At 47.1% G+C, this 14,351-nt stretch overlaps 5 protein-coding genes across 5 annotated transcripts; 3 read left to right on the top strand and 2 right to left on the bottom strand.

The window, feature by feature from the left end:
• Nucleotides 1–767: 767 nt before the first annotated feature.
• Nucleotides 768–1,547, top strand: N7484_002302 (uncharacterized protein; the record flags this gene model as incomplete). Its single annotated transcript, XM_057112722.1, has 2 exons — nucleotides 768–1,385; nucleotides 1,437–1,547. 2 exons carry the CDS (start codon nucleotides 768–770, stop codon nucleotides 1,545–1,547), a joined length of 729 nt encoding a protein of 242 aa, XP_056977459.1.
• Nucleotides 1,548–1,678: 131 nt separating this feature from the next.
• On the bottom strand, nucleotides 1,679–3,348 carry N7484_002301 (sugar porter family MFS transporter; the record flags this gene model as incomplete). The annotated part of the gene is made up of 3 exons (XM_057112721.1): nucleotides 1,679–2,029; nucleotides 2,080–3,218; nucleotides 3,273–3,348. The coding sequence occupies 3 exons, from the start codon at nucleotides 3,346–3,348 to the stop codon at nucleotides 1,679–1,681; spliced, it is 1,566 nt and encodes a 521-aa protein (XP_056977458.1).
• Nucleotides 3,349–4,535: 1,187 nt separating this feature from the next.
• N7484_002300 (uncharacterized protein) lies at nucleotides 4,536–5,816 on the bottom strand (the record flags this gene model as incomplete). The annotated part of the gene is made up of 4 exons (XM_057112720.1): nucleotides 4,536–4,926; nucleotides 4,996–5,113; nucleotides 5,173–5,548; nucleotides 5,646–5,816. 4 exons carry the CDS (start codon nucleotides 5,814–5,816, stop codon nucleotides 4,536–4,538), a joined length of 1,056 nt encoding a protein of 351 aa, XP_056977457.1.
• Nucleotides 5,817–8,987: 3,171 nt separating this feature from the next.
• On the top strand, nucleotides 8,988–11,132 carry N7484_002299 (aromatic amino acid ammonia-lyase; the record flags this gene model as incomplete). Its single annotated transcript, XM_057112719.1, has 1 exon — nucleotides 8,988–11,132. The coding sequence occupies one exon, from the start codon at nucleotides 8,988–8,990 to the stop codon at nucleotides 11,130–11,132; it is 2,145 nt and encodes a 714-aa protein (XP_056977456.1).
• A 2,016-nt stretch (nucleotides 11,133–13,148) lies between these two features.
• N7484_002298 (alpha/beta hydrolase) lies at nucleotides 13,149–14,266 on the top strand (the record flags this gene model as incomplete). The annotated part of the gene is made up of 2 exons (XM_057112718.1): nucleotides 13,149–13,295; nucleotides 13,358–14,266. The coding sequence occupies 2 exons, from the start codon at nucleotides 13,149–13,151 to the stop codon at nucleotides 14,264–14,266; spliced, it is 1,056 nt and encodes a 351-aa protein (XP_056977455.1).
• Between the last annotated feature and the right edge of the window lie 85 nt (nucleotides 14,267–14,351).

Here is a 14,351-nt window from a genome sequence, read left to right as displayed (position 1 = left end):
GCCAATGTATTACTGGATTCTTGAGGTTTTTGTTTTGATTTCTAAGGTCTTTAGAAAAGGCTAATGTATAGCTTTTATTGGTGTCCTAATCTACCTTCTAGCCTACTTCCTACCTCGCTTTCTACCCCGATTTCCCTGACTCCACTCTTGCGACCCCTTAAGAATTGCTTCTTATTATGAGTTAATAATCTTGAAATAGGATAGCTCACGACTAGTTAACGCCTCTAGAGTATCTTACGACATAATATATACCTACTAAGAAGATTAGTACGTCGTCCTCTCTAGATAGAGAAACCAGGACCATGCTTAATAAGGAGGGACTAGCGAGGCATCTAAAAAGAATAGAAGATAAGGTAGATAGTCAAATAAGATAGATAAACAGAACAGGTAGATAGGTAGATAGATAGGTAGATAGATAGGAAGGAAATCAAAACAAAAACCTCAAGAATCCAGTAATACATTGGCATCGTAGGCAGAGGGAAGATGAGGCCATGACTCAAAAGGGCATGGCCTTTTCTTGGTGTGTACAAATAGTAAAACCAGTGTACAATTATCAATTCTCACAATATATTTCAAGCTTGATCTCCTGATGAGTGCCACATTAATACCCGGGCAACTACTGTTGGGATCGACAGGGCGCAAGGCTGCACATGACCGCAGATCACCCACTCATCCATGGATCAATCGATGACATGTCTCCCCGCACCTCTTTGATCACTATTCTATCTACCTATCCCAAACATACCAACCATCTTTAATCACAAATCATGACCTTGCGATCACGGCAAGTTCAAAGACCCCACCACCCAATAGGCCTTCGCAGCGAACACGTCGCCGAGTTCGAAAGACTCCTCTGGGTCGAACCAAAATACGACCCAACTTCCTCGGACGAATACAAAATAAAATATGACAGCGATGACTCCACCCTCATAACCGTGACAGGCACAAAATACAGCGACAGACGTGTCCGCGAGTTTCGTGATGCGTCAGGACTCCCCATGTTCGAAGCACAGCGTTCACGGACACTTTGGAAAAACAAGCCCTGGCGAATCCGGTTACCCGGAAATGTGAAAGAGGACCTTGCCGATGTAAAGCCGTCGGGGTGGTTGCAAAACTTTAATTTGACGTTCCGGAATGCGCTTGCCCAGGATGCGAAAAACAATGATGATAAGATGGTCACTTTGGAGGTTAGACGTTCTTCAGCACTTTGCGAGTTCGGAGTCTGGACAAGTGGCCACCGGAAAGTGGCCGACATTCGTGAAAGTATGGAGAGAAATAGAATTTCAAGTTCCTTGTCGATGATGGCTTCTGGGAAGGGAGGATATTTTTCTCCACCGAGGGCGATTATGGAGGTTCTTGTAGCTGATGGATTTGACTTTTCTATTGTGAGCTCTGCGCATGTCATTTTATGTTTCGTCCACTAATGAATGTTATAGGCATCACTCTGTGCAATCATTATATGTGATGCGTACTTTAGGCCTACACCTCCTACTCAAATTGAGATTCGAGAGCTGGAAAAACGGCTAAATCCTAAGATGGTATCATGAGATGATCTTGGTATGCGATTTATCCAGTAACAATTCGTGATAATCTAACATCTATTCATAACGTCTCAAGCACTGCTCTTGTAAGCACTAGAGATAGCTTGGCAAGGTACAAACCACGTCTATGGAAGCATTTATTTCGCTTCAGTGTGGTTCTTTGCCTGCTCATCTGTCTGTTCCTCGACATGCTCTGCGTGAGAAAAGTCGTTCTTTTGGAGGGTCTGCTCCACATCTGCGCGACGCTGCATCTCGTCAACAGCACCAAAGACAAGGTCCATCTCCTCCAGGGTCCGGCCCTTAGTCTCCTTGACAAAGATAGCAACGAAAATTGCCATGGCGGTACAGAAGATACCGAACATGAGGAAGGTTCTCCAGCCAATCTGGTTGATAGCACGAGGTGTTACCTCGGTGATAACAAAGTTGAAGAGCCATTGGGTGGCAGCACCAAGGCCGACACCGTATGAGCGCAGCCGAGTGGGGAAGATCTATAGTAAAGTTAGTAGGGATTCCAAAAATTGATCATGTGAGATCTTACCTCGCCCAAGTATACCCAAGGTGTGGGACCCCATGAGAAAGAGTATCCAATAACGTAAAGGTAAATCATGGCAACCATGGCAGTAGAGGCCGAAGAAACGCTACTGGCATCGGGGTTGGGAGGGTTTGTAGCCAAGACAGCTCCAATAATGAACATCATAGCGGCCATCCAGGCACCACCGCCAATCAAGCTGTACTTGCGGCCCCATCGGTCAATTCCAATCAACAGGAAGATAGCCGTCGCAACAACCTTGACGGTTCCATAGATACCAGTAGCAAATAGTGACGAGTTGGTCGAGCTAACACCGATGGACTCGAAGATCTGAGGAGCATAGTATCCAATACTGTTGGTTCCAGAGAATTGCTGCCAGAACATGATCACGAAAGCCAAGAAGAACCGGTAACGGTTACTCTTCTCCAAGCACTCCTTCCAGGTAACGCCCTCAGTGGCAAGTGTCTCCTCTTGAATCGCCGCGTAAATCTCCGCAATCTCCTTCTGCACTTCCTCGCTTTCCTGAGGCTCATTTCGTATGTAAGACAGCGAGAGAAGTGCCTCGTCCTGCCTTCCCTTCGACATAAGCCAGCGGGGAGACTCCTTAAGGAAGAAAAGTCCAATAAGCATGAGTCCACCAGGGACAAGCTGAATTGCCACAGGAATCCGCCACTGCCGGGTACTTTTTGGGATGTGCAGCGCAACGCCATAATCCAGCCAGTAGGCAAAGGTACTACCGATGACCAGGAACTCCTGGAATAGCCCAGCGATTCTACCGCGATACCGGCTAGGAGCATTTTCGCTTACAAAGACAGGTGTGATGCTGCTCATACCGCCAATACCCAATCCAGCGACAACACGACCTGCATAAATAAGACCGATGTGGTGGTGTGCGCCGACTTGCATTGCGGCACCAACCAGGAAGATTGAGCAGAAGATCATAAGCGAGTAGCGACGACCAATACGGTCATTGATATAGGCCGCGAAAATCGAGCCGAAAAAACATCCTGCTGTCAGGAGACTGACGACATTGGATGAAACTTGGGCGTTTTTGTCAGAGGCGAATCCGGATGTTGAAAGCGGGAGGCCGAAATCTTCCTTGAAGCTGTCCATAGCTAGGACGGAGCTCATAACACCCGTGTCATATCCTATTCATCCTTGGTTAGTGCCGGTGTAAGCATGGGCAATGGAAAGTGCAATACCGAAAAGCAGAGATCCTAGGTATGCTACTGCCGTAAGGATGTAGACACGGTAATTTTTGAATGCGCGAGGAGCCATTTTGTCGGTTGTGAGTAGGCCTCACTGAAGAACTTAGAAAATCAGAAGGGAAAAGCTGATAAACGGCCGGCCGTATACGGGTTCCCCAGAGTTTGGGAGAAAGAAATAAGGGGCCCCGGATGGTGGCTTTTTATAATTGATCTAGCAATCTAGTCTCAATCCCCGCAACGGTACCAGTGGGCCAAAAAGCTGATCGACATGTTCGGCTACTGATTAGCATCATCATCGAGTGCAACACATAACCTGCTAAGACCCGCATATAGGTGCTTATGGCGCAAGTGGACCAGGGTTAGCAGTCGGATGGAGCCACATCGAGGATGCATGGCCGGGGGCGGGGGCGGGGATGAGTGGTGGAAGAAACGATCCTGGCCTATCGCCAATTTTTCCGTCAATCTTAGGGTCTTATGGCTTCCTAGCGCATGGCATGAGGCCGCTTCATGGGCAGTTTGATTGGCCTGCGTCGGGTGGATGGCACAATTCCTCGGCTGCCAAGAAGCTTAAAATTAAGCTGTATGGTTGGTGGAATATTTTGAATTTCTCCGTCCGTTGGTCCACTTTCTGGCCTCTATCTACTGTTGTGAGGTACATAAATCTGGAGAGCTCGCATTGTTGTCTGACGGCTTGTCCCCACGGGGTTGCGCGTCGAAATTATTTCACCTCATCTGGGTCATCTGGGGAAGCGTGCCCTAATTGCAAAAGTTACTTCAAGTTGGTATCAATTTCACTTCCTAGCCTCTCGGTTTGCAAATGCCGTCGGCAGCAGAAATCAATTGCCGACCGTCACCGACACTTCTAGACTCTTGATTCTGCAACGTAAACAGCCACAAAATGAGTAAGATCATCTATTGTCGGATGTGGACATCCGGGTGTCGCGGCAAACCCGAGGGTCGTAATATCTCGGGAAATTCGATCAGGGCATTGCAATTCAAACTTTCGAACATGGACAACAGAGCCGACGTGAAATGAGATCCTGCAGAACATTTTGAGCCCGGCTGTGAAAGTCAGCATCACTCAGAGGAATGACTTGTCCGCTGACGACTGCAAGGGAGCTATGAATGCCGAATATACTCCTTGTGCCGAGTCAAACTTGGAAAGCTTACGAAAACACAACTACCAACTCCCGAGGTCCTTTGAATGACTTCCGACCTATATTCATCTTATTAATCCGTTCGCTAGTTAGAAAAAGTTTAAACACAATTCAAAGCAGATTCCCTCGAATATCTTGATTCGTGTATATCATCATGGCCGTCACTGTGAAAGGCGTCGTTACTCGCATTGCCTTCAGATACATCAATTATCCGTTTCCCATCCGAAGAGTCACGCTTTCTGGTCCGGATGGTGTGTGTATTGGAGCTAACCACGTAAGGAGAGCTTAGCTCATGCGTATTGCGGCTCGTTGATTGACTTTTCATCGAGCGTACTAGAGATCGAAGAAATGGAATGGAGGCCGTGATGATCACCAGGTAAGTCTCAATATACAGCCATCGATCGTAATCTATCGTCGCAATGGTTGGGTCGATATCGTAGGATGCTAGTACGCGTGTCTGGACGGTTCGTATGATGGCGGCAACCATTGCACTGTATTATTGACTCGTATTACTTTCAATTGGTCGGGCTCTTAATGCGACTCCAGCGGTGGGTACTCACAAAATACCCAGGCCAAGCAAAGTGACCAATCCCAGTTTCACCCTTAACTTGAGATTCAAGCTCCAGAATATGCAGGTTGAGAAGACAGCAAGATACAGATCTGTTGCTGAATTGAATGCTAAGATGAAGTCAATATTGAATCACTTTTTTCAGGTCAATAGATTAATGGTTTCTTACCTCCTTGAAAATATCCATAATACGCTTGCACCTTTGTATTCCAACATTTTGATTTCTCGGAGTGCTCCCAGATAGCTGACGCGTGCCCCGGGCATTGCACAAACAAAATTATGATGAACATCGAGTTTACAATGAGCTGCAATGCGACCAGTATCCAAAAGACAATTCGGTGCCATTGTTTTGAGACAAGCAGTCCAATGACAAAAACAATGAATGAAATCCGCCCCAACGCCCCGCCTGCCAGCGCAAAGGTCTGCGCAAGGTAATCGAACATGATAACCTTGGGGACATTGGCGGCACTAATATTCCCTACCTCTTGGCCAAACCCATGCTGGATGCCGAGGGTAATCATGATAGATCCGACCGTGGATAAGCACTGCAATGAACTCAGAAGTCAATTTAGAACGACAAAAAGGGTGCTTGATTATTCTGCACTCTGAGAGCATCTAGCTGATAGAAAAAGGTATGCTAACCAGTGCAAAGCCCATAATTAAATCATCCGGTCCGAATTTCCCAACTCTCAATTTAGCAATGAATCTCAAGAAAATAGCCACAATGGCAACGGCCGTAAGAGCCCAGACATCCCTAAGAAGCTGAGGCCCAGAATCATAGGCTGATTTTGACCCTCGACCCACAATATACATAGTGTAGCGATGGTAGTTTTCAGGCCTTAACTCATGGTAAATCAAAAGGCGGTCATCGGGGCATGTGGTGAACAATGCTTGCACTGGCGATTATATGATGCACTCTCTATCAACTGGTTATCAGGATGAAAAAAGGGGATGGAATTTCGTCGGAGATCTCCATGGTCAAGTTTTAAGAGAGTCAATCAGCAAGCCAAGACTGATTGAATAAGGTTGTCGGAGGTCACCGTGGCGGATCTTGGGGCACGCGATAATGATATGGGGGCCGCGATCTCACAAACCTTAACGCGGATTAATGCGGGTGGATAGGGGCGATGATAATGGCGATCATGGTGATTGGCCCCGCGAACAGTTCGATCTCCGGATATCTTCGACGAGTCGGACGGTCGCAGGTTTCCAACCAATTGTGTACCGCAGAAAGCTTCCATTGAATCTTGAGCTGAGCTGATAGTACGGTTGGTTGTTTAACATCCTTCAATTGGTAGATGATCATTATGTGAAGTTAATTGAAAATCCATCGTCGAATCAACACGCCCTGACACAATCCAATGAGGAAAAAGATAGGCAGGATCTGTTGCGACAGAGAATGGGAGTCAGAGTGTGAGGTGGCTGCTTGCAGGGGAGTTAGACTACTTGGAAAGAACTTCCCGAGTTGGTCGTGCTCTCAGCGGTTAAGAAAGAACTCTTTGAACCATTTTTGAACGCGAACCACAATGATATGCAGCTGATCTACCTATCAAAGTCGAAAACGATCTCCCACAGATATAAATTCTACCTGCATCGGCTGAAACAATTTCCCTACGCGTCAAGTACCGCTGCCCATGAATCATATCGAATCCCCAAATCTACGAGAATTCAATTGATATCAGCGACTCTTGAACTAGTCTCACCGCAATGAATTACGAGGATCGTTGATGGCTTACCTGCTCCACTTCCCAATCCGACTCTACACTCCTTTCAACCGTATGCACCCACAACCCCTGACCCTGGTTCTGACCCAAGTGACTCTGAGGCTCTTCCACAAGGAAGCCTCCAACAGGGGTGGGGGTTCCTACTTCACCGGGAGTAATCTCTCCTCTCAAGAATCGCTTAACATCTGCATCTGGTGACTTTGTTTGTACTTCAAACACAGGTCTTACGCCACCAGTATCCTCGACACCAGGGGAACCTCGCACAAACCTACTCCAGCACTTCACCTTTCCGAAAACTTAGTCTGAGTGCTGACTCTCTTCCCAGTCTGGCGTGCGTCTTTCTGTAGTTGAAACCATATTGCCGATTGCTGGGGTCTGCCGAACCTCGATTATGGTTTTGGGTCTACCTGGTTGTAGCTCCGGATCCCGGGGAGTGAGATGTGGAGATTTTGAGGCAAACATCTGTGAGAGCGATGGCTTTGCGGAAAATATATCTTACTCCTTGCTACACTTTTTAGTTTCGACGTAAATTTGTCTTCGCTAGTCGTCTGATGGGAGTGAGATTGCGTTCTGAATTTATGTACCAGCTTGAAGATGGGATCTATCTCACTTGACAGCTTTTTGTTCTAGAAGTATATTTCTTAGCTATTTGGTGTTTGAACGTGACCGAGAACATTCCCATTTACCATAATTCAATTCCCATTGAGCTTATCAATGGTAATTTCACAAGGAGTGGCCATGGCTACAGGTATGAGTGGGTATGGAGGCTTTATATCGCTTGAATGAAGTCGTACACGACAGGAAATTCTTCCAGGTGACAGCCTTGGATCAGGACTTGACTTAGGTATCATAATAAATACTTGCATGCGAGTTCGAGTGGCTTTATCAGGTGGGAAGATAAGGTGCGATCCGCTCCTTACTGACCGCCGAAAAGTCTTACATATAAATGACTATCATTATGCTACGTCAACATTTTGGAAGAAGCAGCTCCGCAATTGGACACGCCATATTTACCGAGACTTTGGAAGACGACAGTATGTGCAGTGCACTCGACATAAACCGGGCAAAGAAGCAAGGGACGGGAAGGAAGTAAGGGGTAAGCCACAGATCAAACTGTATGGCCATTTTACGGGGGCGTACAATTAGTAAGACCGAGGTAAATGTAGCAGAACCGAGTTGCCATAAGCTAGATTGAGGTACAACTACCAAAACCGGGGTACAAATAGCATCCCAAGTTGTTCTTAGCATCTTTTGAGGTAACATCGAAGCTCACAGGACTATAAGAATGCTCTTCCTTGTTTGGAATTATCTTTCGTTTGGTAGCCTTTTTATTCTTCACTTTTTGTTTATGGAACTACTATGAAGGCGTTGAGTGTCAAGTTAAATCTCATACGATTCTTAGCAAGCTCTGGAGTCAACACTGAAATTTGGGCGATTGGGCAATTGGGCGAGAGGTGTAGGAATAGGATGAAGGAAAGTTGATGCCCCTCAGACAACTGGCTCAGCAAGTTGCCCTTCTCCAGAAATCCCAAAGCATAAATCATCTGTCGAGACATTGATTTCTATCTGCATTAGCATACACACTGGACTGAAGATAAATGTGCTATTGCAGGCATTGATCTTCCTTTTGTAATGACTCGCATACGGAGCCAGTAGCTTTACCGGCTGCAACAAACGATGTCTGCATTTAGCTTTCGGGTCGGCCAGAATTTTGGGAAATACGAGAGGCAACAGGGTGCATATGCAAATGTCAATTTCTGGCTCGGACCTCAAGAGCTGGAGGAAATAGCGGTGAGCGTGGCTTTCACACATGTTCAAATTCCCATCCAAAATGAAGCTAGTCAGTCGCTAATACGTGAAAATTCTAGGGAACTGAACTTGAAATCCTTAAACACGTTGCAACCTTCTGTGAATGATCATGCGGTGGGGGCGCGAGGCCAAAGGCGGCTTAATTGTGGATCCATTTGGCATCTGGGCCCGCAAAGTTAATGGAGACTCAGGACGGTTAGAAACGGGAGGAGCTGACATGAAGCTGACTTCTTCCAATTTTCTTTTTCGTCTCTGACATTATAGGTTTGCTTTTACACTTTCATTCGCGGTTTAGGGAGGCGGAACTAATTTGCAGCGGAAACCTCCAATTGAACCCACCGAAATCATCATCGCTGAGAGCCAGGTACAGATATAAAGTTTGTCTTCCCCGAGGAATACGAAACTCACAGATTCATCTCGACATCTCTCTTTGTCTGAATCTTCACGCATCATGACTGGGACCAACATGACCCCTCATATAGAAGCAACGCTTCGCATCTGGAAACAATTGCAGGAGTTGAAGGAACAAACTAAACCAATTGTCCTCGATGGAAACAATCTGGATATTGCCTCCGTCATTGCAGTTGCCCGCCATGGGGTCAAGCCTGAGATAAGCACCGACGAACACCTTGCGAAGCGACTCGAGCTCAGCGTCAACACCCTCGCGGACTATCTAGCAAATCAGTACGTGGTCTATGGAGTGAATACCGGATTTGGAGGGAGTGCCGACACGAGGACCAGTGATGTCCTCGATTTGCAGGTCCATTTACTGCAACATACCCAGAGCGCGATTATCACAGCAGCGGATAAGGATCCCGCCAGCAATTCGGAACGAGAACCCTCCCACGTCATGCCTCCTGCCTGGGTTCGCGGCGCAATTGTCGCCCGAGCCAATCAGAATCTTCGGGGACATAGCGCTGTGCGATTGTGTGTTCTTCAGAGCTTACTAGATTTGTTGCGCCACGATATAACCCCCATGGTTCCTCTCAGAGGAACTATATCTGCATCCGGAGATCTCATGCCCATGTCTTATATTGCAGGAGCCATTGCCGGTAACCCAGACGTGTTTGTGCAGGCAGGCAAAGGCAAAGATGCTAGAGTCATACCCGCATCGGAAGCTTTGAAAGAGAGTGGTCTTTCACCGTCAGGACTGGGTCCGAAAGAAGCACTTGGTCTTATCAACGGCACTGCACCTTCGGTAGCAGTGGCAAGTTTGGTACTCTATGATGCGCAACAACTTGCCCTCCTCGCGCAGATGCTCACAGCCTTTGCTGCGGAGTGTATGGGTGGTAATGTCGAATGGGCTCAGCCTTTTATCCATGCCGCACGTCCCCACACTGGTCAGATCGAGGCAGCTAGCAACATCCGACGTTTCCTGAACGGTTCCAAATTTGTTGATGGTCTAGAGTCAAAAAAGAGAACTGGTGAAGGGCTCTGGCAAGATCGGTATTCGACAAGAACGGCACCGCAGTGGATTGGACCGTATTTGGAAGACCTTCTTCTCGCACAACATCAATTGGAAGTCGAACTCAATTCCACTTCTGACAATCCCATTGTCAACCCTATGGAACAAGGTGGTGGAGAAGTCTACTCGGGCGGCAACTTCCAGGCCGCCGCGATCACTTCTGCCATGGACAAGACACGCCTAGCCCTTCAAATGATTGGCCGTATGCTGTGGTCTCAAGTTACCGAGATCATTGGGCCTCACACAAATAATGGACTAGAGGCCAATCTCAACCCTAGCGACCATGAGAATTATACCATGAAGGGAGTCGATGTCAACATGTCAGCGTACATGTCCGAGCTGGCGGCTTTGGCGCATCCCGTTTCTGCTCATGTCATGTCTGCCGAAATGCATAATCAGGGTATTAATTCGCTGGCTCTAGTCTCAGCGAGGCGTACCATGGAAGCTGCGGACTTGGTCGCCCACATGAGTGCCTGCCATATCTACGTGTCATGCCAAGCCGTCGAAATGCGCGCAAACCATATGCGATTCCTGTCAGCACTTCATGAAAACTTGAAGAACAATACATCCGACGGTGCAATGCATGATCTAGGATTAGACGCATCACAAATTGTGACGCTCGTCCAATCACTACAGCCTCTCATTGAGTCAACCTGGTATCACTGGAATTCTAACACGTGGAAAGAACGTATACCACACGTTGTCGATGCCGTGATGTCACCTGTCACTGACTTCTTGGCTGCGACTGAATTTGACTGTTCAGTGTCAATGCTTGCTGCATTTAAAATGCGTTTCAGAGCAGCCGTTCAAAGAACAGCCGACGCTATGTTTTATCCCAGTCCGACAATCACTCCTGCAGAGGTAGCTACCAAGCTGGGTGATGGATCCGCCCAACTCTACACTTGGGTCCGCTCAAAGCTCAATATTCCTCTGCACTGCGGTTTGAAGGATGATCCTTTGTATAACGCGCGACAGGGCCTTCCAACGGACGACAAGAAAACCATAGGCAGTAGAGTGACCGCGGTGTATGAGAATTTGGTGCGTGGTGAAATGATGGATATGGTTCTCACTGGATTAGACACTGGTCGCAGCTTTCCCAACGTCTGTTTTTCATGCCTGGCCCCGAAGTAGACTACTACTTAATTAAATTTGACAGATGTAATTCGAAATATCACTTCATGCTAGAAGATCAAGATCCAAATTAAGCTAACTTCTCTTTGTTCTCAAAAGGTCTGTAACTGCCACGAGAATTCTGGCAGGACTTATCCCTGCTACACGTTATAATTGCCTAAAACATTATCGGGGGGCTGGGGTTCGCAGCACAGTTTAGATGTTAGAAAGTAGAGATTTTCTGCTTCTTAGGTAAACGAAAATTTTAGTATACGAGTAAACGGAGCTTTCCAGTTTGATGCAACGTTATAGCATTGTGACAATTGCATATATTCAAAATCAAAGCTTGTCATTATCAAGGGAGCTGCCGCTTATTCAACAGCACCTCGGAGATCCCAAGCTCAGCGCTCATATTCCAAACTTATTTCCATCGCGATGTTCATTTCCCCATCGACACATATTTCTTCTCAATAACTCTTTCCCTTTGTTCCCATTCCACCCATTGTGCGATGTTGAAGCAGAACCTCAAAGCCCATCACCATAAACAAAAATTGAGTGAAGCCACCGGGCTTATCTCTTAGCCTTTGGTCTGAAATGGGTGCGGGATTTGGATCTAATATAGTCAAAGTCATGTTCAATCTAGGTATACATACAACTCTCACCTTCAGATGGCTTTGGATCATTCTCCGTCCCCGCACCAAAAATGGGTAGGCCCATTGTATTGACTGCGGCTTGAAGTGGAGATTTCTTCCGCTTTCAGATGAGCCTATGCGAGTACCAAGATGACGACTGGAATAACGAATATTGCTTTAGATACTTTGAATATTGAATTATTATGGCTGGGATTCCAGAGAGAATGGGAACGTGGGGAAGACAGCTACCCCGATCAGCCAGCCTCTTGGCACGTCATCTTAGCTGAGCACAGAATCCCCTGTCACTATAAGCGAATTAATGCCCGCGAACTAATTATCGACGAACATATGTGAGTTATCACTCAGCTTTAGAATAAACATCAGCCCAGCCGTTCAAATTATCTCCTCTCTATCCGTGAATGCTTTATAGCCCCCAAATTGAGAATCGGACCGAATTGTGCATACGAAGAAATGAGGGGTATGTGATGATAACTGATAATCTCACTTACTTCTTCAACTCCACTTTACATCGGTCTCTATAAACTAAGAATTTAAAGTCTTGTAGTATAGTTCTACCGACCGAACGTTCCTTCTGCCATTCGTAACGCACATCCCAATTCTTACACTCATGGGCGTTCTGGAAGTCCGTTGCAGGGTATCATCACTCCTCACTAGCATTGATGATTAACGCCAGCTGGTAAGGCCTGTTACCATAATTGGTGTCAAGATCGGCGGAGGCTACAATAACCAGAAAACAAAAGGACAAGAATTTGAACGGAATCAGATCCCAGAATATGGCAGCAGTGAAAAGTCAGACTCCACACAGATAAGCAGGATGCCCAATTTACGGTGGTGAATGATCGCAAGAACGAACAAAACATATTTGGTTAGCAGAATGAATGTTTCCCTGCCCAGAAGTTTACCTCTGATCCATTGAAATTCATAGTGGCCACGCCTAGGCTTCTAGTATTTCTCCCCGGCATCGAAAGGGTTGCTTTATTAGCTTTAGACTGTTCCATTAGGTAAGAAGCAAACGAGGATCTAAATAGATTAGATAGGCAGTAGGTAGCTGATTTGTTTACACCCCGGGGGCGCGTAGGCGGTGGGTCGCCCATCTAGGCCAATAAATCATCTTTCGGCCTTGTAGCTATCCACCATCCGACATAAGGCTGTTCGTCTGCATATTTGGTAGTCATCTCGCCGGCCTACTTTGCCGCACCGGTCGGGTCTCTCGCGGCCCCAGCCCAATCTCTTCTCCCCCCACCCCGAAAAGATTAGTAGGATTCATATTCAAAGTCAGGCCACGTAGCTATTTCATGATCATTCAAGTCCTCAAGAACTGACCCTCAGCGCAAGGAAACCCCTAAGAAATCTTTCAGGGCCCGTGCATTCACTCACCACGAATATGGCGTTCAGGCCATACATGAAACATACCCATGTCTATAAAACCCATCTCACCACAGATCTTCATCTTGACGTGTACCTATCCACAAGCAATGAAGGGTCTAATACGCCCAAGCCCGTTCTCTTGTGGTTTCATGGTGGCTATCTCGTACGTTCCCTACACCAATACCCTGACTTTCTTGAAAAAGGCCTAAGCATCAACATCATCAGGTCACAGGCAGCCGCATCGCGATTCCCCGCTGGCTTCTCAACCACGCCCTTGCTCATGGCTGGACAGTAGTATCACCAGACTACAGGGTTTTGCCGGAATGTACCGGTCTTGCTACAACTGAAGATCTAATTTCGGCCTATGAATGGGTTGCAGGTTCCCTCAACCGCCTCCACCCGGATTGCAATGAAGACCTTAGCAATATAATCATCGGTGGAGCCAGTGCCGGAGGCTGGTGCGCCTTGGTCACTGCGCTGCACTTTTCGTTCGCATCATCACAGCAAAGGAATAGAATCCCGCGTCCTAAAGCGCTTTGGCTCCTCTATCCGATGTCGGACATCGGAAGCGAAAAATGGGCACAGAGCGTCTCGCTCCCCGGAGTGACGGTGGATGCAGCTACAGCGCAACAGTTACTAGAGGAGATCCCCCGAAGGATTGCGCAAGGGAATATCAGTGTCGGGGAGGATTTCCCATCATCTGAAGAAGAACTCCGGACAAGGAAACGCTTACCCTTACTTTACGCTATTCTGGGTAAAGGGGTCTTTCTGGATTATTTGACGGGGGTATCTGGGTTCGGGGAGAGATCCTTGAGTGTTGGGTTGGAAAATGCAGTGGATGATGAGCGCATGAAAATACTTTTCCCGCTTCAGTGGGGCTTGTTTGGTTCTGGTTTTCCAGCAACTATTATTGTGCATGGAAGTGCAGATACAGAAGTTTCTTGTGGCGAAAGTGAGAAGCTGGCTGCGAAGCTGCAGGAGAATGGGATTGGGGTGCAGTATTACGCGGTACCAGGAGCTGATCATGTTTTCGACTTGGAGTTGCAGGAGTGTCATGAAGAAGGTGAGGAGCACGAGCCAAGCGTTATCCTTGCACGGGCTCTACAGGCTCTACAAGGGTACGTCGAGAGATAGGACGCTTGCAGAAGAATGGTTCGCAAGCATATTCCTGAATTTTAGTAAACAAAGTACGCGATTGCGAACAGAACAGAATCATTTA

The sequence above is a fragment of the Penicillium longicatenatum genome (assembly GCF_028827895.1).
Source record: "Penicillium longicatenatum strain IBT 33135 chromosome Unknown contig_1_segment0_segment0, whole genome shotgun sequence".
In the NCBI taxonomy this organism is placed as follows: domain Eukaryota; kingdom Fungi; phylum Ascomycota; class Eurotiomycetes; order Eurotiales; family Aspergillaceae; genus Penicillium; species Penicillium longicatenatum.
The sequence above is the reverse complement of the archived record's forward strand: the minus strand, read 5'-3'. Positions and strand labels throughout refer to the sequence as shown.